This window comes from Ailuropoda melanoleuca, chromosome 10 (genome assembly GCF_002007445.2).
Source record: "Ailuropoda melanoleuca isolate Jingjing chromosome 10, ASM200744v2, whole genome shotgun sequence".
NCBI lineage: Eukaryota > Metazoa > Chordata > Mammalia > Carnivora > Ursidae > Ailuropoda > Ailuropoda melanoleuca.
In genome coordinates, this window is record NC_048227.1 from 108,584,509 (window position 1) to 108,604,497 (window position 19,989).

Below are 19,989 nucleotides of genomic sequence, written 5' to 3' on the forward strand. Positions count from 1 at the left end.
CAAGAATATTTTGAGAAAAGTCTTCTATTTAATTATTTTGGGAAAAGAGTGTCATTGTTCACTTCTGGAAACAGAAAATTTTCACTTTATCTGTGTGATATTAGTGTTCCGTGTTGAAGAGTTTTAGATATACAGAATGTGTTCTTGGCCTTACTCGTTATTTGTGCTTCTAGTGGCTTGGCATTGTAGCAGATCCATATAAAGTAAGAAGGGACAGCTCTCTCTCTCTCTCTCTTTTTTTTTTGGCCCATATTTTATTGCATTTCTGCATCGTGATTTCAGCTGATGTGCCTAACTGTTGGCTAGAGATCCTCATTCGTGTGGATTAGACCTCTTACTAGGGTCAGGACAGTGCTGACGTGGCTAGCAATGAAAATAGAAACACTAACTTAGATAAAACAGAAGGTAGTTTATTTCCCAATACAGTAACCATTCTTTCGTGTTTTTCTTGATTCTTTACCAGTCAACTTATTAATTATACCCCCCCCCCCAAAAGTCTGTGTCATCTGCTAGCAGGCCATGTTGTAAATTAAGAATAAATAAGCAGATAAACAAGATCTGGAAAAGAAATAGGAGTTTTTGCAGAAACAGGACTTATAATTTTGCTTCCAAAAAACCATTTCTTACAGTATGCTTAACATTTCTTTCAGTATGCTTAACATTTCTTTGAAGTTAGAGAAAACATCTATAAAGTAGATAATGATTTAAACAGTTATTTTCTTTTCTTTTTCTTTTTAGATTTTATTTATTAAAGAGAGAGAGAGCAGGGGAGGGAGAAGGACAAACAGACTCTGTACTAAGCATGGAGCCTGATGGGGGGCTCAGTCCCACAACCCCAAGACCATGACGTGAGCTGAAATCATGAGTTCCATGCTCAACCAGCCAAGGCACCCAAGCGCCCCAGTTATTTCCATATTTTAATTAGCCTTCTTTTTTAAAAGTAACTTTATGTAAATTATTTGGATTTTTATTTATGGAAAATCAGATTTCCAAGTTTTCTTGCTGGGTTTGGTTTTCTGTTTGCTTGCTTGCTTGCATATGAATTTTGAATCAAGGTAAAATACACACACGATGAAATGCCCAGATCTTGGATGTATAATCCATTAAGCTTTTCTAAATACACACCGGTAACCGTTAGGCGGTCAAGGCAAAGAACATTTCCATCCCCCGGACCCTCCCCTGCTGCAGTAGCTGGGTGTTGGCGGTAACGTGAGATGAAGTTAGCTCAGCTGTAGAGAGCTTCTGTGATTCTGTGTAACAGCCGCCATAGTGACGATGCTACTTTTATCAGAAGGCTCAAAGCAATGGACCTGAGAAGCAGGAGAAAGAAGGTGTTATCCAGAACTTCAAGAGAACCCTCTCAAAGAAAGAAAAGAAGGAGAAAAAGAAGAGAGAAAAAGAGGCAGTAAGGCAGGCGTCTGATAAGGATGATAGGCCTTTCCAAGGGGATGACGTGTAAGTAATTCTGGACGTATCTCTATTTCCTTTTGCTCTGATAAGCTGAATGTTTTTAATGTAGCCGATCTCGTTACCTTGCCAGGTTAACTGCGAAGAGGATGAACATCGTTAGGAAGTGAATTTCGGTATCCTCTGGCTCTTGTGTGTGGGGAAGGTGGAGGGTCTCAGCTAAGCAAGGTTTATGGCCGACCACACCGGTCTCATGGGTTTGCTAATCCCAAAGAAGCACGCTGGTGAACAGGATTGTTTGATCTGAGTAGACCATTAATGTCAGTAGTTTCTTCACCTTTGTCTGGCCTTTCGTTTCTGGTGTTTTTGGTCCTTAAGGCAGTAGTGCTTTCTTACAGACCTTAACTACACTGAATGCTCATCAGAGGTTGGCAGGAACAGCGAGAAGAGCCGCTAAGGTTCAGGTGCACCATCTCGTTGACTCCAGCCGGCCAGCTCCCATTCCTTATTGCGTCATCCCAGCCCCATGATAGTTGTACTTACCTCTCGAAAGGCATTTGACTTCTGACCTCAGAGCTGATGGAATAAGGGAAATCAGTGCATTTCGATTGTAACAGAAAAGACATCAGAAGAAACTGACCTTTCCCTTAGGTGGGAGATCTTGGTGTAGTCCCGCCTGTTTTCCCATGAGTCATTCCGTTCATCAGGCCAGCAGCATGTTGTGCACTCCCTCCTGGGCCCCTCCTCACCTTGCTGGTGACCGCAGCATGGTGTCCGCACTGTCCTTCTGTTGCTGAAGTAGCAGGCATTCGTGTTAGGAAGTCAGAGCATACAGATTTATCAGAAAGAGAGGAGGAGTCAGCTGTCATCACAGGAGCCCAAAGAGAGCCGTAGGTTGGTTTGTGTTTGTTTTTGTTTCTGTTAAGATTTTACTTACTTATTTGGCAGAGCGAGTGAGCTCCCAAGCAGGGGGAGCCCCAGGCAGAGGGAGAATCAGACTCCCCACTGAGCAGGGAGCCCGATGCGGGACTCAGTCCCAGGACCCTGGGATCATGACCTGTGCCCGAAGGCAGATGCTTAACTGATTGAGCCACCCAGGCATCACTATAGCTTGTTTTTGATACAAAAATATATACTTCATATGTTTATGTAGAGTTTTTAAACAAATACAATCATAAGGTTTTAAAACTAGGGCTTTCCACATGATATTTTCCCATTAGAATATATGGTATAAATGCATATATATGTATGCATATATATACACATACACACATATATATATTCACAAGTATATATTTTCACAAAAGTATGAAGTAATTTAAATGATTATGTAGGACTCTCTCATACAGTTTTTTCAGATTTTATTTCACTGGCCCCTTTTTGTGTGCCTGTAGGTAGTTCACAGGTTTTTTGGTTCTATAAGTAATACTCCTGTGACCATCCTTGCTCTCCAACTCTGGGAGCACTCTGGAAGGACAGCGCAGGGGCAGCCCAAGGATGCGTACATTGCCAGGCTGCCCCTGGAAATGTCTTCTGGAGCCCACAAACCTTCTCACTTCCTCCTACTCTGAGAACTGTCATACTCTCTTCTCCACAGTGTATAATACCTCCAATAATTCGAATTTATCTTACCATTAACAAGGTAGACATCTTTTTACACATTCACTAACCATTTATATTCTGTTGTAGTGACTTCTTCAAGTCTTTCTTTATTGTTTGGTACAGTGTTCTGTATCTATTGAGGACAATTAACCGTTCCTTAGTTAATGATGTTCCACTGCGGAGTGGAATCGAGCCCATTTCAGATTGCATCAAAGTGGGTTTAGGTATTAATCCGTCAGGCAGTGATGTCTGTGTAATGAGCATAAACTCTTGAGTAAAGTATTACATAGTAAGGCTCTATTTAGCATAAACAGGAGACAGAATTTGTATAAATATATTGCTTATACATGAAAAAACCTAAGAAAAGGAGCGTTTGAAACTTAGGCTATGGTTTGTCCTATTTATCAGGTTTATAGGGTGATATGTGGTCTGTTTTTAGAAAATTAGTTACTTAAAACGAGTTAAGTTGTTGAATTTGGTTGATTCAAAGCTTGATTTTGTGTTAGAAACAGTGAGCAGGGGCGTGGGGGAAGGGCAGAGAGAGACTCTCAAGCAGACTCCCTGCTGAGTGCTGGGCCTCACACGGGGCTCGATCTCAGGACTCTGAGATTAAGACCTGAGCCAAAACCAAGAGTCTAACGCTCAGCCCACTGAACCACCCAGGGGCCCCAGTGCTTGATCGATTTTTAGTTAAATTATTTTTATGGTTAAAAATGAAGTCTTTACAGTATGTTTATCAAAATTTAGTCATCAGTCTTTCTTTAATATGCAGTCTTCAACTCCTCGTTCTCTATAGTTGACTCCTTGTCAGAGGAGCTGCTGGAGCTTTTTCTTTTGAAAATTTAGCTTCAAGAAAGTGAATGTTGGTAAATCATTTAGTTCTTAAAAAATTATGCCATTTGAGTTCAAGATTTACTATAATTTAAGAGAGATTTTTACTAAATAAAAGTATATTCAACCCTCTACTTCTTACGGTTGGAATGTTTTATCACTCATTTGGTCTGTTTTAGGAAAACACTGGTGGAAATTCCTGACATGTATAATTATACATTTTTCTTTTAGCCTGATTAGTGAACCCACAATAATTAAGTTACATAAACTCACCATGAGATTTTAATGATAAATTTCCATTTAATTTAGTGTGTTGCTTGTACTGAGAGGACCTTCATTTTGTATCCGCAGCACTTGTCAGCACGTGGTCACTGGTCCACAGCACGCCGGTGCTCGGGACAGCGCGAGCCCACGGATGTCCGCCACGGGGATGTTTGTCTGATTATAGTGCAACTCTTTCTAATACAACACTTAGAAAATACTGTTGGTGCCTTTCTTTTTTTACAGTGAGAATTCCCGACTGGCTGCCGAGGTTTACAAAGACATGCCTGAAACTAGCTTTACCCGAACAATTTCGAATCCGGAGGTGGTCATGAAGCGTCGCCGGCAGCAGAAACTAGAGAGGAGGATGCAGGAGTTCCGGAGCTCGGACGGGCGGCCTGACTCAGGTACCCGCGGCCCGCGATCCCCATGCTGTGCCGCAAGCGGCGCCGTGTGCCCTGTGGGTCTGCTACAGGACCAGCTTTGCCTTAAGTACAAGAGTTCCATTCACTAGGAGATATGTTTAGTTACGTATTTTTCCGCAGTGTGGCTCTTTTTTGAATTCTGGAAAATATATATGAAAGAAGACAGAAAGATTCCCGTGTACTTATTATGCAGCTTCCATAATTAATAACTCGTGTCTCATCTCTGCTCCTGCCTCTGTTAACTCCTGTTCCCAAACTGGACTAGTTTGAAGCAAATCCCAAATTACTCAGTATTCCCATGTCTTCAGAACTTAGACAGGGCACTGTTTCAGTGTAGCATTCCCCACGGCTGCCAGCTGGATGGAACCTGGCTCCATCCCGTGTTCACTGTGATCCTCAGCGCCCTTCTGAGTCTTAGTTACATGTTTTGTGGGAACTGTAGTGTCACTGATTCAGAAACAGCGAGGACAGTGATTTACTCATTAGTTCCATAAATAATGTTACAGATTACTTTGAGATCCAGCTGATAATCTGTTTATATATATCCTATCTTGTTTGATGAAAGATTTGAAATAACTTAGAAATATATGCACTAAAGAAAAAAGGAAGAGGAGGGAATGAAAATACAAAAACGAAGAAGAAAGGTAGTAAAATCTTTGAAAGAACAAGACGAATGCTCAGAGATGCCTAAAATATGCTGACCTACAGCTGGACAGACCTGGAGGGATTCTCATAGGAAGGAGTTTGACATGATCGAAATGATCATTTCCTCAGTGATTCCTTGAGGAATATTCAAGTATGCTCAGGGACGTGTGAGTCATGATAAACATAGCTAGCTGAGAGGATCCATTTTTGTAAGTAACTTAATAAAATATTTTTAGAAGAAATACGCTTTTAATGTGGATTAGGGTGTAACACTTATATGTATTGTTACAGGAGACTCTTTGCATGTCACTTCAGGCTGTGCCCATAGAGACCCATATTTATTGGGAAAATTTGGTGGAAAAATTGGATATGATCTATTAATAAGCTGCTGAAGAGTTTTAAGGTGGGAGTTCAGAAAGGTTTTAATGTAGCCTAAAGCTTCAGGTCTGGAATGGTTTCCATGGGAGCAGAGTAGAGGATGGATTTGACGGAATTGAATTTGGAAGTGAGCACGTGCTGCCTGCGTGAGGGATGGATCTCTGAGCGCAGTTGGCTGGTATGGACTGTAACACCCGTTTCCAGTCAGGTGGGTGTTGATGGATGGCAGTGAGAGAACGTCTGGGAGTGAAAGGCAGGTTTCATGGAGCTGCTGCTGTGATCTGGGGGATGTTCTGACCTGGTAGTTCAGTGGCTCGAGACCAGGTTCTGGTTAGCAGTGTCAGATGGAAAGAGAGATTGGGAGTAATCTCTGGTTGCCAGGCAGCATCACTGGGCATGGGTGAGATTCATTTTGGTAGAAAATATACAGGTAATGGAAGAATTTAAGGGAAGGCCACTGTTGAGAGGAGTAGGCAAAGACAAGAGGGGAAAAAACCAAACCAAACCAAACCATCTCCCAGAGAATCAGGAGGAAAACTACCAGAAGGTCCAAGAAGTAGAGGCTAAAGGGAGAGTTGGGAGCAGAAGGGACACTTTTCTATACAGACTTCCAGGAAACCCTAAAAAACTAAATAGTGTTAGCAAAATAGCTGTTAATGGTTAATGTTAAGGACATCAAATACATTAAGTTCAGCTATTTTGTTTGTCTTGAATAAATGACTTAGAAAATATATTTTCATAACCTGTTACAGTTAACTAGCTTAACTGTTTTGTTGGTAGAAAATATGGGGGTCGTGGTCACATGTGGGTAAGGCTTCTGGGACTGACAGTTCAGTCTGTTATTTTCCTGTGTGTTAGTCTGAGGATTGGTTCCCTGAGTTCTCAAGACCTGACTCACTACACAGGTGATCAGACTCCTAGCTTGTAAGAAGCTTAGACCCTGGACTTTGCAAAGCCTTTTAATACTCGGGTATATTCACTCTGTGGTGTCCTCAAAGTGTAGTTGGCCCCGAAATGCCCTGTATATCTCAGTTTGTTGATTCGTGGCACAGTTATGGTCGTGGATTTCCTGCTGAGAAGTCGTTGGCAGCATCATGAGGCTTTTCCAGGAGTCTGTCCTCCTGCCTCAGCTTTCTCACAAGCTGTTTTGGGAGCGGCAGGGCACTGTGACAGGGGTCCCGTAGTTGGGGTCCTGGAGAACCACAGGCCTCGGTGTGCTCCTCTTCAGAGCGGGCTGTAGCAGTCCTACTTAGTCTTAGAGCTGAAACGTACACTTATACAAGTCACTTTCAGTCCGTAGTAGGGACTTTAAATGGTGAGCTGCTCCCCTCTTCTTCCGTAGCAGATTCGGTGGTGTGCATCTCTACGATGAGGGTACCGTGGTGTAAGGCTTATCAACCGTGAAAACCTTTTTTTTTTTGAAAGATTTTATTTATTTATTTGACAGAGATAGAGACAGCCAGCGAGAGAGGGAACACAAGCAGGTGGAGTGGGAGAGGAAGAAGCAGACTCATAGCAGAGGAGCCTGATGTGGGGGCTCGATCCCAGAACGCCGGGATCACGCCCTGAGCGGAAGGCAGACGCTTAACCGCTGTGCCACCCAGGCGCCCCCAACCGTGAAAACCTTTTGAATTAGACTCTCCACTCATTATACTAAAACCAAGTCGAGTTTTAGATACTCTAAAACATTCGGATGGGTGCTGAAAGTCATTCCATCCAATAGCTAAGTTCATTTGGCCAGTGAATGTGAATTTTATAGCTACCTCATCATGGTGTGTCCTTTAGAAGAAGTGCTGCTTACAATTATGTTATCCGTAGGAACCATACTGACTTTTTAAATGATTTTCTGGTAAACCCTGACCTTAAATTTTTTCAGACCAAATAGTCTTTCATCCTCTATGGTCTGTAACTTTGGGATTGCAAAGTACTTGTCTTGGCTTTTAGCAGATGCAGAATTTTTTAGAAAAATTTAATTTCTGACCATTTGCATTTTTTGGTAGTCATGTAGGTGAGGATACAAGTCCATCTCTTCAGCTTTCAAAAAAGGTGTGGTCTGGTTTGCTCTTTGGTTGTCTCACTAAAGCACACAGAGTTGCTATCTCAGTCTACAAAATTTTTACTCATTCTCTTGTACATGTTTTTCTTATAAATTCAAATATGCATGTGGAAGTAAAGTGTGATTAAATCAGAAGGGACTGCGATTTGGTGGAGTGGAATGTGTGTCCAGTACTGGCCTCCCTGCTGGGCTGCCATCGCCACCTGCAGCTGTTCTTTACCCAGAAGCCGGGGCCTCGTGGGGAAGCACGAGTGGCATTCTGCACACTCCTACATACACAGGCACAGGCTCACTCTTCCGTGCGTGCACACACACAGAGCCAAAGTCTCCCAACAGCTCCCCCTTCAACTAGAGTCAAGTCCAGACTCTCAGATCGTGGTCTGGCCTTGGCCAGCGTGGTCGTGGGTGAGGAAGTCCTACGTGAGCTGGCCTCGGCCAGTCTCACTGCATTTCCCTCTTTTCACCTGGGGTTCATCTCGGGCCGGTGAGCCCAGCCAGACCCGTGCCAGCTGTAGGCCTTAGCACCTCCAAGTCCCTCTGCCCAGGAAGGTCTTGAGGTGGCCATGAGGCTGCTGTGTGTCCCTCAGGGCTCGTGGCAGGTGCTCATCTTCATAGAAGCCTTTACAGTCCCAGGAAGCTCTTGGCCATTTTCTTTGTCACAGCTCTGCTTGTGTTTGTCACAACATGTACCACTATCCTGTTTGTTTTCTTGTTGGTCTTCTCCTTCTGTGCCCCACAACTACACTCTAAGCTGTTGGTGGGCGAGGACACTGACCTGTTCATTGCTGTGTCCTCAGCATTGGAACATGGGGGCCCCCAGTACATGTGAGTTTATATGTGCTTAAACATGTTGACAGGCAGCACTATCAAAACACTCTGGTGTTTCTTTTCTCATCCTTTACCCATAGTGAAAATCATTTCATCATTATAAAAACTATTAGGGCTTGAAGAGGGGACAGAAACAGTCTTTGTCATACAGAATTACTCACTATAGCCAAGTGTTGTTAAACCAACAAGTGACTGTAAATGTGTGTTTTCCAGGAGGACATGAATATGGAATTATTACACAGATTCCATCTTTGTACTCCTTCCCGCTGGAACTTAGGTGCCCTTTGTTTTGAAGTGATCATAAATGTTAGCTATTTTTGTTATTGGAATAAAATAAAGTAGTGCTCAAAGATGTCAAAATGTTTTTTTCAGGTGGAACATTGAGAATTTATGCAGATAGTTTAAAACCAAATATTCCCTACAAGACAATCCTGCTGTCTACCACAGACCCTGCAGAGTTTGCTGTGGCTGAAGCTTTAGAGAAATACGGCCTGGAGAAGGAGAATCCCAAGGAGTACTGCATTGCCCGGGTAAGCGCCTGTCAAACTGGAGCTTACCAGTATTACACATGGTACAGCTTCACGTTTAAGCGGAAAGATGGTCTGTAAATGAAGTTAAATGTAGGCTGATTTTCTTATTGTTTTGCATATGTAGGTAACTTAATATTTTTAAAGTGTTTTTCTGATGGTTTTACTAAGATACATGATGAAGAGTCAGCTTCTAAATAAAAACTCCAGTTTGCTGTTCTAACTAGCACTTGCTGTCTGCGCTCAGTCATCGTCCGTCATTTCTTGCAGGTACAGACTGTATCTTTCGTCCAGTGCTCACAAGGTTTGGGAGCTCTTATTTCTCAGAACTGAGTGGGTCACGTTAAGTAAAATCCAGCAGGTTTTCTCTTCTGAGACAGACTACTTGGACAACTCTTAACCCTAAAGTCAGAGACAAGTGTGTGCTGACTTCTTCATTAACAGGATTTCCCTGTCAGATCACACTGACACTGGATTTCACCAGAGATGTCTTCCTTTCCTCATCTTAGCAGTTGATTACTAAATCATAAAATAGTGGGGTTCCTCATTTCAGTCTCCCCCACACACACAGGATTATGGGGGAGTGGTTACGGTGTGGTAAACTGCACATAATACTTACCCTCTGCAGCACCGCTGGGACGGGTGCGCCCCCACGAGGAACACCTCGGCACTGCAGAAGTCTCTGTGTGCCTCTGTGTAATTCATCCCTGACTTCCACAAAAATAAAAAAAAATTTATTCTCTAAAGGGCATCATTAAAAAAATGAAAAGAGAAACCAAGTCACAGACTGGGAAAAAATATTCACAACATATGTGACTTAATACATAGGACTTAAGCTGTATATCTCAACAGGGAAATTTAAAAAAATTTTTTTTAAAGATTTTATTTATTTATTTGAGAGAGAGAGAAAACAAGAGCAGTGTGGAGGGGCAGAGGGAGAGGGAGAAGCAGACTTTCCGCTGAGCAGGGAGCCTGATGCAGGGCTCGATCCCAGGACCCCAGGATCATGATCTGAGCAGAAGTCGGATAATTAACTGAGCCACCCAGGTGCCCCTCCTGCTGTGTCTTACAGAAGTTTTATCGTTTTAGTTTTTACACTTAGGTCTGTATGTTCCATTTCAAGTTAACATTTGTTGTACGGTGTAAAATTCGGGTAGATGTTCATTTTTTTCCACGCAGGTATCCAGTTGATCCAGCACCATTCATTAAGAAGGCTTTCTTTTCTCCTGTTAGTGGTTTGACACCTTTGTTGGAAATCACTTGACCATATCTGTATGTGGTTCAATTTCTGGAATCTCTTTTGTTAATCCGTATGTCTTGTATCTTTTTGTGAGCATCAGACTGTATTGATCACTGTAGATTTATAATGAGTCTTAAAATTTTACTGGGTAAAGTAAGTCCTAATTTTGTTTTTGCTTTTAAAAATTGCTTCAGTTATTCTAGGTCATTTGTATTTCTGAATAAATTTCACAATCAGCTTGTCTGTTTGTACACAGAAGGTGCTGGAATTGTGACTAGGTTTGCATGGGCTCTTTAGATGAGTCAGAGAGATGTCCACCCCTGCAGTGTCCGGTCTGCCAGGCTGTGAACACAGGGAGCCTCTTTGTCGATGTGGTCCTTAAGCCCTAGCAGTATTTTGTAGTGTTCAGTGTAGAGGTCTTAGACCTCTTTTGTTAGCTGCAGATGGAATTAAATAAAAGGGCTTGTTGAGTTTTATGGCTTTTTTGTTGTTGTTGTTGTTGAAAAGCTAAGAAGTTGTATTCAATTAGAAAAACTGTTTGGTAGATGGGTAATTTTATGAATATAGCTCAATTTTTAGCTGAAAATAAGAAAACCAATTTTTTTCTCATTAAAATCACAATAAAGAAATAAAATAATCTGTATAAATGCACAAGAACAAAGAGAATGAAAGAAGAGATGGCAAAAGGGCAGAGTTATTAATGAAATTCTGTAGAAGGAAATGACTGGTATCCCACTTGTTGGGCCCAAGGAAACCTGCAGAGAGAACCTGGCAGAAAGAAACTGGCCAAGTGTCCGCATCACAACCCCCAGCAGACTTGGGAATGAGGGGCTTTTTAGCACTTGCTGAATCAGCATTGAAGTTGGGCTAAAATGAAATTGGGTTGAAAGTTTTCATAGGAAGCTGTAGACCCCACAGATTCCCTTCCCCATACCCGCTGCTGTGTCCTCTCTCCATCTGAAGGCTGTGGTAGAGGTGACTGGGGAGGAGGCCTTGCATTTGGGGGTAACAGGCATAGGAGGGTATGGCAGGGGTCCTTACGAAGATGGGAGGGAGGAGTGGAAGCTCTGCCCAGGGGACCGACAGCCAGAAGATTTAATGAGTTCTCCCAGAAGGCAGTCTCCAGCAAGTGAGAGGGATCTGTATGGAAACTGACCTGTGGAAGTTCAGTCCAATAATCTCACTCCGCGGGCTCCCGACAGTAATCCTTGCCCTCAGTAGTACGCTCAGCCCTCACCTTGAACTTCGTTGAGCCTCACTATCGAATGTGAACGGACGGCCAAGCTCCAGCAGACATTTGAAACACTTTTAAAATGAAAGACCAACACAAACAGGTAAAAGAGCCTGGTCTTATTTCATGGATGAGACAAGGCAGAAAGCAGATGGAAATGTTCAAAAACTGAGAGACTCAGGGATAAGGAAGACTGTGCGTCTGTGGAATAAGACCGCAGTGCTGTCGTGAGGACACTCAGAGAAGGAGACCTTTGGAAATTTAAAATACAAGTAAATAAGGAATAGGAGAAAAATGCTAATAGAAGGGATGGAAGATAAAGTTCAGGATATGTGCCCAAGTGTAGAACAGAAAGAAAAGAGAAAAGATCAGAAAGTTAGGTCATCTCGTAGAGTACCTAGCCCTTAGCTGAAGGAGGGCCAGAGAGAGAAAGCAAGAGGACATGGAGAGAGACGTTACCAAGGACAGGTGCTAGAATGTCTCCCAGAACTGAAGGGTTTGAGTTTCTAGCTCGAAAAGGGCCTACCGGATAATGGTACAGTTACTTCAAAAAAGAGCCAAACCAAGGTGTATTATTTTGAAATTATAGAAAACTAGAGAAAAAAGAATAATGATTCTGAAGAAAAAGATTCCAGTCACATATAAAGAGCCGGGGGGCAAGATTGGTGCCAGTCATTTCAGCATAACCATGGAGTCTGGAATACATGACATGACACAGTGCTTTCTAATTCAGAGTGAAATGATTTCCAATCCAAACTGTCGAGTGCTAGATGAATGGAACAAAGACATTTCAAAACATTCAGGGCAAAGTTTACCAGCCACTCAGCCTTTCTCAGGGAGGCCATCCTCCAGCAAAATGATGGAGTGGGCCAAAAAGTGGGATAGTTCAGGCTCCCCGAACAGGATCTAGCACAGGAGGTCATCGCAAGGGTGATGAAGAAGGAGAGAGAGTCTGGAAGGTGTCTGTCTGTGCAGTCACCGTACATAGCACCCACTGCACAGTGGAGAGGGTGTTTGAGATTGAAAATAGTGTTTCTAGTGAGCTGATAAATGTTAGTTCTACTGTCTAAAACAGATGGCCGGTAAATTCCTGAGTGTGCTTCTCTGAGGATCTCTCTTCAGTTCTGTGTCTTATAGCAATAAATAAGCAACAAATGAAACACCCATCGCTAAAGGAATGCTTGTGCCATTGGATACCTGTTGCTACGAGACATCATGAATTAAATCTACACGAGTTGACTTGGGGATACATGCGTTTTATAAAATGGAACAACACAACTCTGTGTGTGTGCATACATGACCGTGGAGAAAGACACCTAGGAAAACTACACAGCAGCTTACCAGTTACCTGCATGAAGGGAGGGAGGAGGAAAAGAAGACGGAAATATACGTGTGATTCAGATGAGAGCCCTTTTAAACGAGATGGATCGATGCATAAAGATCATTACTGAATGAGCAATTGTAAAAACAGTTATCTCACAGTGGGGTTTTTTTCTTACTTCCTTATGCTTTTCTATATTGCAGTTTTTTACAGTGAACCTGTATTATTTGGAACCAAAAAAAAAAAAACCAGAAAGAACCAAAACAAAACCCAAAGCTCATTTCTTTGTGAGGTGGGGAAAGACAGGTGATCACAAGTGTTGTTTTTTGATATGCTCTTTCATTTCCTTTGGTCTCACTAGGAGAGTGTAAGAAATGATATTGATAAATTAGAAGGGACAGTGATGCTTCCAGAAATAAAGGATACGTTTTATTCTGGATTTCTGGAGAATAGGGTTCATAGATAAAGAAACAGTGTCCTGAACTGAAATTCTACCCTACTTTGGGGAGTGGAGGGGTTTGTGGGGTGAGGGGAGAGTAGGTAATCAAGGTAATGATGCATTCCCTCTGAAGTGGAAATACTTCAGATGCAGGACATTCTGGTGCATTTTCCTCCCCTGTTGTAGTAATGCTGGGTTTGGTGAGATTGTTGCTTTTCTATTCAGGAGGAATACATAGCGAGCATTACTGTGTATCCGGGAAGTACGCTAATGCCTCCGGAGTTATTGGGCCCATGGAGAAGGATGGATTTGGATACATGTTCCTTATGCTTTGGGTTAGTAATGGCTGTAGAAAGTGTGCCAGGTCAGAATAAAATCAATCAGTAGTGTGCCTAGGGTCTGCCGTGCTGAACAGAGACCTGGCCCTCTTCCAGCTGCTCCCCTGCTGGTCTGTGAGCACCCAGGGGCAGGAACTTCGTTACCAGAGCCTAGCCTTGCGCCCGAGACTTGGGATTGCTCAGGTGTTTGCCAAGGGAATGTTTTTGTGTAAGTGCATGTAAATCTATTAAATAATACTTAATTCCACGTAAAGTTGCATTTGATACATTATGTGGTAATGAACTATCATTTTTTTCCCTTTCATTAATTTCTGCTGTACTTTTACTGATGAAATTCCAACATGAAAGGGTACCTTAATCGGGGTCATGAAGTTACAAAAACCTACTTTGGGCGTGTAGTGGCAGGCCTTTTTGAGGTCATTTGGTGTTTTCTTTTGAGGTCTCCTGCTTTGGGTTTTTTCTGTTCTCTTATGTCCTTACAGATTCTACTTCTCAGGCTTCCAGGAGTGCAGATCAGGAGCAGGACTTCGTTATTGTTTTAGTCTTGAATTAGGTATTCTTTGTTCTCTTGGTTTGCCGTCTTACCAATTATGTATAGGTAGCACTTCCATATTCATTCATTCGTTATTTTAGCCATTTAATTATTCAGTAAATATTTAAGTTCCTCTTACTTTTTAGATACTCTGTTGGGATACAACAAGCAAGAGCTGTTTCTAAAAGAACTTACACTAAATGGAGACAGAGAAGCCAGGAGTGAGAAATACGAAACAAGGAGCACTGGAATGGGAGTGGTGGTCAGGGAAGGCTTCCTGGAGGAGCTGTGGTTGAGTTAGACATGGACGCTGGGAATTGAGCCTTTTAGGCTCAAGAGATGGTGACACGTGGAACTCCTGGCCTAATCTGAGAGCTCTGAGTAGTTGGGTGTGGCTGGGATCTACCAGGGTGCGTGACAAAGATCGGGACACGAGAGGAGTGAAGTCAGGTTCTGAACTATGTGTGTTCTAAGCCCAAGATACTGGATTTAATTCAAAACAGTATAAGGAAAGATTAATTACTTTAGCAAGACAGTGTGTTGTAATACATTTGTCTTTTTCAGGTAGTTTGAAGCAGTGTAGACAGAAGTTACAGGGTTCTGTAGAAGACTCTACCCCATTCGGTGTGTGGCTGTGAGGGTGTATTTGGATGGTAAGGGTTATGGAGATACGTTATTGCGGTCCCGTAGGTTGGAAACAATGTTCAGATGCCAGCGGCTTGGCTGCTTCACCTGTTTTCTATAGTTGTGTGTTGGTTTGCGTTAATACTGAATTAGAATGATGGCTGAGTAATACCATTGTATATATGGACCACAGCTTCTTAATCCAGTCATCTGTTGAAGGGCGTCTCGGCTCCTTCCACGATTTCGCTATTGTGGACAATGCTGCTATGAACATTGGGGTGCATAGGGCCCTTCTCTTCACTACGTCTGTATCTTTGGGGTACGAATTCTCAACATTTGCTGCAACATGGACGGGACTGGAGGAGATTATGCTAAGCGAAATAAGTCAAGCAGAGAAAGACAATTATCATATGATTTCACTCATTTATGGAACATAAGGAATAGCAGGAAGATTAGTAGGAGAAGGAAGGGGGGTAAACAGAAAGGGGAATGAACCATGAGAGACTATGGACTATGAGAAACAAACTGAAGACTTCAGAGGGGAGGGGGGTGGGGGAATGGGATAGACTGGTGATGGGTAGTAAGGAGGGCACGTATTGCATGGTGCACTGGGTGTTATACACAAGTAATGAATCGTGGAACTTTACATCAAAAAAAAAAAAGTAAAACGAAACAAACGAAATACTAAATTAGAATGAAGGAGGGGCAAAAATCCAGCAGGTGCATGAGATCATTGGGCTACTGTCACCGAGACTTTTCATCTGTATTACTGAGGTCTTTCTCAAATGATTAAGAAAACTGTTTGGCTTCCATAAAAACATAAAAATTAATACAGCATTTTGATTTTTAAGAGTGTCATGAATGCAGTCCTTTAAAACAGATGCTTAAAAACATTTGTTGAATGAATAGTCCTGTGGTATAGCTAAGTGATCTGATTAAAATTTAATCATAAAGACAGATTATCTCCAGGAAGAAGAATGCTGTGCTGTTTTGTTGTTAGGTTCTCCTGAGAGATCTCACATTAGATGAAACTATTTTTAATTTTTTTATTATAATAATATTTTTTATTATATTATGTTAGTTATAAAAACAATTATTTGTTGATGTGAAGGTGGGTTAGGGACCAGAGACTGAGCAGTAGTGCAGTGATCTTTCCTTAAGAAATTACTTAAATTTGACCATTACATACCACCCTTCCCTATAAGAGTTTGTTAAAAAACAAAAAAAAATTACTCCACTAGTTCTTTTTGGGGACCAGAGAGGCAGGTAGATAAAAACAGCCCAATCACCTGGCTGAGCTTGTCATTGGAAGCTGTTGTCCTTCACTTTCATTGATAGTTGGAGAATTGTTTGTAGTGTTTGATCAGTTTAATTCTACCGTGACTTTTATTTATAGTAAATTCTGGTTTGTAAATCCTGGTAATTTACTTTTTAGGGATAACACAGTCAGTTATTTTTCCCTTTCAGGTTATGCTTCCTCCTGGAGCCCAGCATTCTGACGAAAAAGGTGCTAAAGAAATTATCCTTGATGATGATGAGTGTCCTTTACAGATCTTCAGGGAATGGCCAAGTGACAAAGGTAAAGGGTGATTTTATTTGTTAAAGAATTACTTATATGATACATTAAATTTCTGTCTGATTTGTTTAACTGTGAGGATGGAGGGGAGCGTGTGTGGCAGTATTTTTTTTTTTTTTTTTTTTTTTGGTGGCTGTTCGCTGTATAGTTTTGTAGCTTCTTCCTAGACTCACCGGAGGCTTCCTGTATGGTACCCTTGTCCTGAGGGCCACACTCAACTTGGGTGAGTTTGGGGTGTAGACTTGGAATAGGCTGTCCTGGTGTAGGAGGAGAACCTTGTCTGGAGGGAACGGGGCAGGAGTCCAGCACTGTGTTGGCAAGTGCAAGAGCACCGTTCTCTGTCAGCAGTGGGGTCCTCTCCACGTGGGGCACTTATGACAGGGACAGTGACCTGCAGCCTTAGAGATTGTCCAGGAGTTTAGTCATTTCAAATGAGAAATCTAGACTTTTCACTGTTCAGACAGTTTCCCCTCATTATTTCAGAGCAGTGAAGGTTGAAAGCTATGTTTTTGAGGAAATCCAGTTTTCTTGCTTTCAGCTTCACACTGTAAGCCGGCTGTCCTTGAGCAGAGGCCTTTGCGTAATGAAGACATACAAATTGATTGCCCGTTCATCCTATCAGTAATGTAGACTGATAGTTTAAATTAAAGTACACTTGCTTAGTCTACCTCTTTCTAGACAGTTTAGAAGTTAAATCATATTATAAAGTCAAATTGCTTTGAATTCTGAGTTAATTCAATTGAATTAAATAAAAATCAGATCAAGTAAAAATATGTTTATATATATATATTTGTGTATGCATGTGGTGTGCGTGTGTGAATGTATTTATTGATCATAGGGTTATTTACCAATATGAACATTCATTTGTTCTTAAACTGATGTATGTTGTTTTCAAGCATGTAATGTGCTTGGGTAGTTATTAATTTAAAATAATCTTTGGAAATTGCTAGTAGAATTTTTCAAAACACAAGTGACTATTATTTCTTCTGCTGAGTAAAAGTATAAATTGGGTAAGCCTTCGCTCAGTCACTCCTTGGGAGATGTTAAATTATATTTTCTTGGTAAATCTGAGAAGAGTTGACAGTGAGTCATTTGGCCACATATGCTGTGATTTGAGTCTGCTTGATGATTGACAATGTGTACTGTTCTAGGGGTTTTAGTCTTTCAGTTGAAGAGGAGACCACCAGACTATATCCCAAAGAAAACTAAGAAACACATCGATGGGAAGCTGGTGAAGGGCAAGGAGAGAGCAGAGGGGTCGGGCTATGGCTCCGCACTTCCGCCCGAAAAGCTGCCCTATCTAGTAGAGCTGAGCCCAGGTGAGAAATACTTTCAGTTTACATTATTTTAGCTTCAAATGTTTATACTTTCAATGAATTTTATTTAAGTATCCTTTCTGTTGGCTGACAACCTTTTTTAGACCATTTATTTTTTAAGAAGTTATTCTTATAAGATGACATTAAAAAAAACCCAGAACCTTAAGGTCACAGGATATGTATATTTATGCATAAAAATAGAGTCCACATGGACAAAAATGAATATTGAAAAACAAAATTTAAAGTAGTGAATATGGAGAGTTTAAGGAGAAGTTTTTAAATGATCTACTTTTAAATTTTTTTTTCTAAAATAACCTTATGAAATACTTAACCTAAAAATGACAAACTGAAATGTACTCTTAGGGCAAATTTAGTAGAAGGAAGTGTGTGTGTATTTACCAAACTATTGTTTAATGTACGAACGCTGTCTGAAAACAGTATCTTTAAATTTAGCAATACATCTAAGAAATCCATCTGTAAGAGAAAGGGTATCTGTTTGGTTTTAAAATAATAATTGACCAAGTTGATTTTCATGTTTGGCCTCTAAATATTTCTTTTTAGAGCTCTCTTAATTAAGATAAAGCTGTTGTTCTAAGTTGGCCATGAGGTAGAGAAACACGTTGACATTCCTACAGAAGTGTTTATGCACATAGCCCAGGGTAGCGTGTGGATGTGACGTATATATCTATGTATGTGACATTTTATCATTCAGCTAAGCGACATCATTTTTGTTCATTTGGTTTAAATAGTAGTATGTAACCTGTATTATGAAATGCTGTGAAGAACAGAGCATTGAGCTCTCCCACCTAGAACTGCTTTTATTTTTTATTTTTTAAAGATTTATTTATTTATTTTGGGGGTTGATGAGAGAAAGAGAGAGTGGGGGCGAGGGGCGGAGGGAGAGAATCCAAAGCAGACTCCCACTGAGCATGGAGCCTGATATGGGGCTCGATCCCGGGACCCTGAGATCGTGACCTGAGCCGCAGTCATGAGTGAAATGGCCAACTGACTGAGCCACCCAGGCGCCCCCAGAACTGCTTTTACATAAAGCTCAATTAGTAAGTACAGAAAAAGCTGGAAGCCAAAATGGCTATGTAGATAGATCGCCTGTGGTTGCTTGGACAGGAATTATGTCTTTTTCTTCTTTGATTCATGAGCATTTATTTTTGTTTACGAGATTATAGCTAATGAGTAGATGAGGTACGTGTGGTACTACAGTCTTATGGCACACGTAGGACCTGTTTATACAGGAAGAATGGTATTGGTTTGACTGATGTTCTGTAATTTATCATCAGTGACAATATGCTGTAGCAGTTTTTATACTTAATTATGTTTGAGGAGTTTTTTAAATTGGTTAGCTGTTTGTGAGGGGTATGTTAGTGTTGCTTTGTCCCTCGGTTCTCCGGCTGAAAAATTCATTTAAACTTTCTCAGTGGTTTGGAGACCTGTCCCAGTATTGCTGTGCGCTGGTCATCTGTGGCAGTAACAGCAACTGAGGGCCAGCCGTTTGTGTTGGAACTTAACCTGTTTCTAGGATCTTTGGGCATTGGGTCTGCTTTTTAAATTTTTGCATTACATGTAGAAACTAATGATTGTTTTCTCTAAAGCTAAATTTTTGAGGATTTGGGAATGTTAGTCTAGAGAGAATTGATAAATAGCAGCTGACATAGAATAATTCTCGAATGAATAAGGGAAGGTGTTTGGGTGGGCCGTAGAGACGGTGAGGATTCATCCCTTCATCTATCTGACAAGTACTTACCGATGCTTATTATGTGTCAGACCCTCCCCGTCCTGGGCCCTCGAGATGGAGCATTGACAAAACAGATTAAACCCGCTGACCCTGGCAGCTTCCATTCTAACGAGAATTGCTGTTTTGACTGCTTATTTCATATTTTTAGTTTCCCAGCTAAAAAAATATCTAGACGTTTTTGTAGGCACAGGAAGATAATAGGCCGTAGATAAAAGTTAATTCTCCAGTACTTTTCACCAAATACCGGGTTAATGCTCCTGACACGCTCCTCCCTTCGTGGCAGTCTGCTGCCCTTACCCAGCATTCACTGGGCAGCCGCTTCAGGGAAAGCAGTGAGGACAAAACTGAAGAGGGCCGTTCCTGCCTTCACGTGACTCCCGTGCAGCACAGTGTGTGCTGAGTCCCAGGGACTGCCTGCACCTGACGTCCCTCCCGAGTACTTTGAGCTGCCTGCCGATAGCCCTGCTTGTGGTTCTGCAGGTGTCTGCCCTTCACCTCGGCTCCCCCTGGCTCCGGGGTGAGCAGTTGGTGGTGGGCCTGGAGGCCGGGCTGGGGTCTTTCTCACACTAAAGCCGTGTTCTGTTTACTAGGTCATGCTGCCTTTTTCAGTTTTCATTATTATTTGTTGAGCACAGTCAGCATGCTGAATGAAATTGATTTCT

General features: G+C 41.7%; 1 protein-coding gene across 16 annotated transcripts in view; it reads left to right on the forward strand.

Moving 5' to 3' along the window:
• Positions 1-19,989, forward strand: part of AFDN (afadin, adherens junction formation factor) — a 98,070-nt gene that overhangs the window by 4,175 nt on the left and 73,906 nt on the right. For 12 of the 16 annotated variants that reach the window (XM_019799120.2, XM_034669459.1, XM_034669463.1 and 9 more), the window contains exons 3-7: positions 1,292-1,455; positions 4,348-4,508; positions 8,806-8,963; positions 16,153-16,264; positions 17,413-17,580. In XM_019799120.2, the coding sequence (XP_019654679.2) occupies positions 1,292-1,455; positions 4,348-4,508; positions 8,806-8,963; positions 16,153-16,264; positions 17,413-17,580 (763 nt within the window). The remainder of the gene's footprint in view (positions 1-1,291; positions 1,456-4,347; positions 4,509-8,805; positions 8,964-16,152; positions 16,265-17,412; positions 17,581-19,989) is intronic. The other 4 variants (XM_034669458.1, XM_034669460.1, XM_034669466.1 and 1 more) reach the window with 1 other exon arrangement.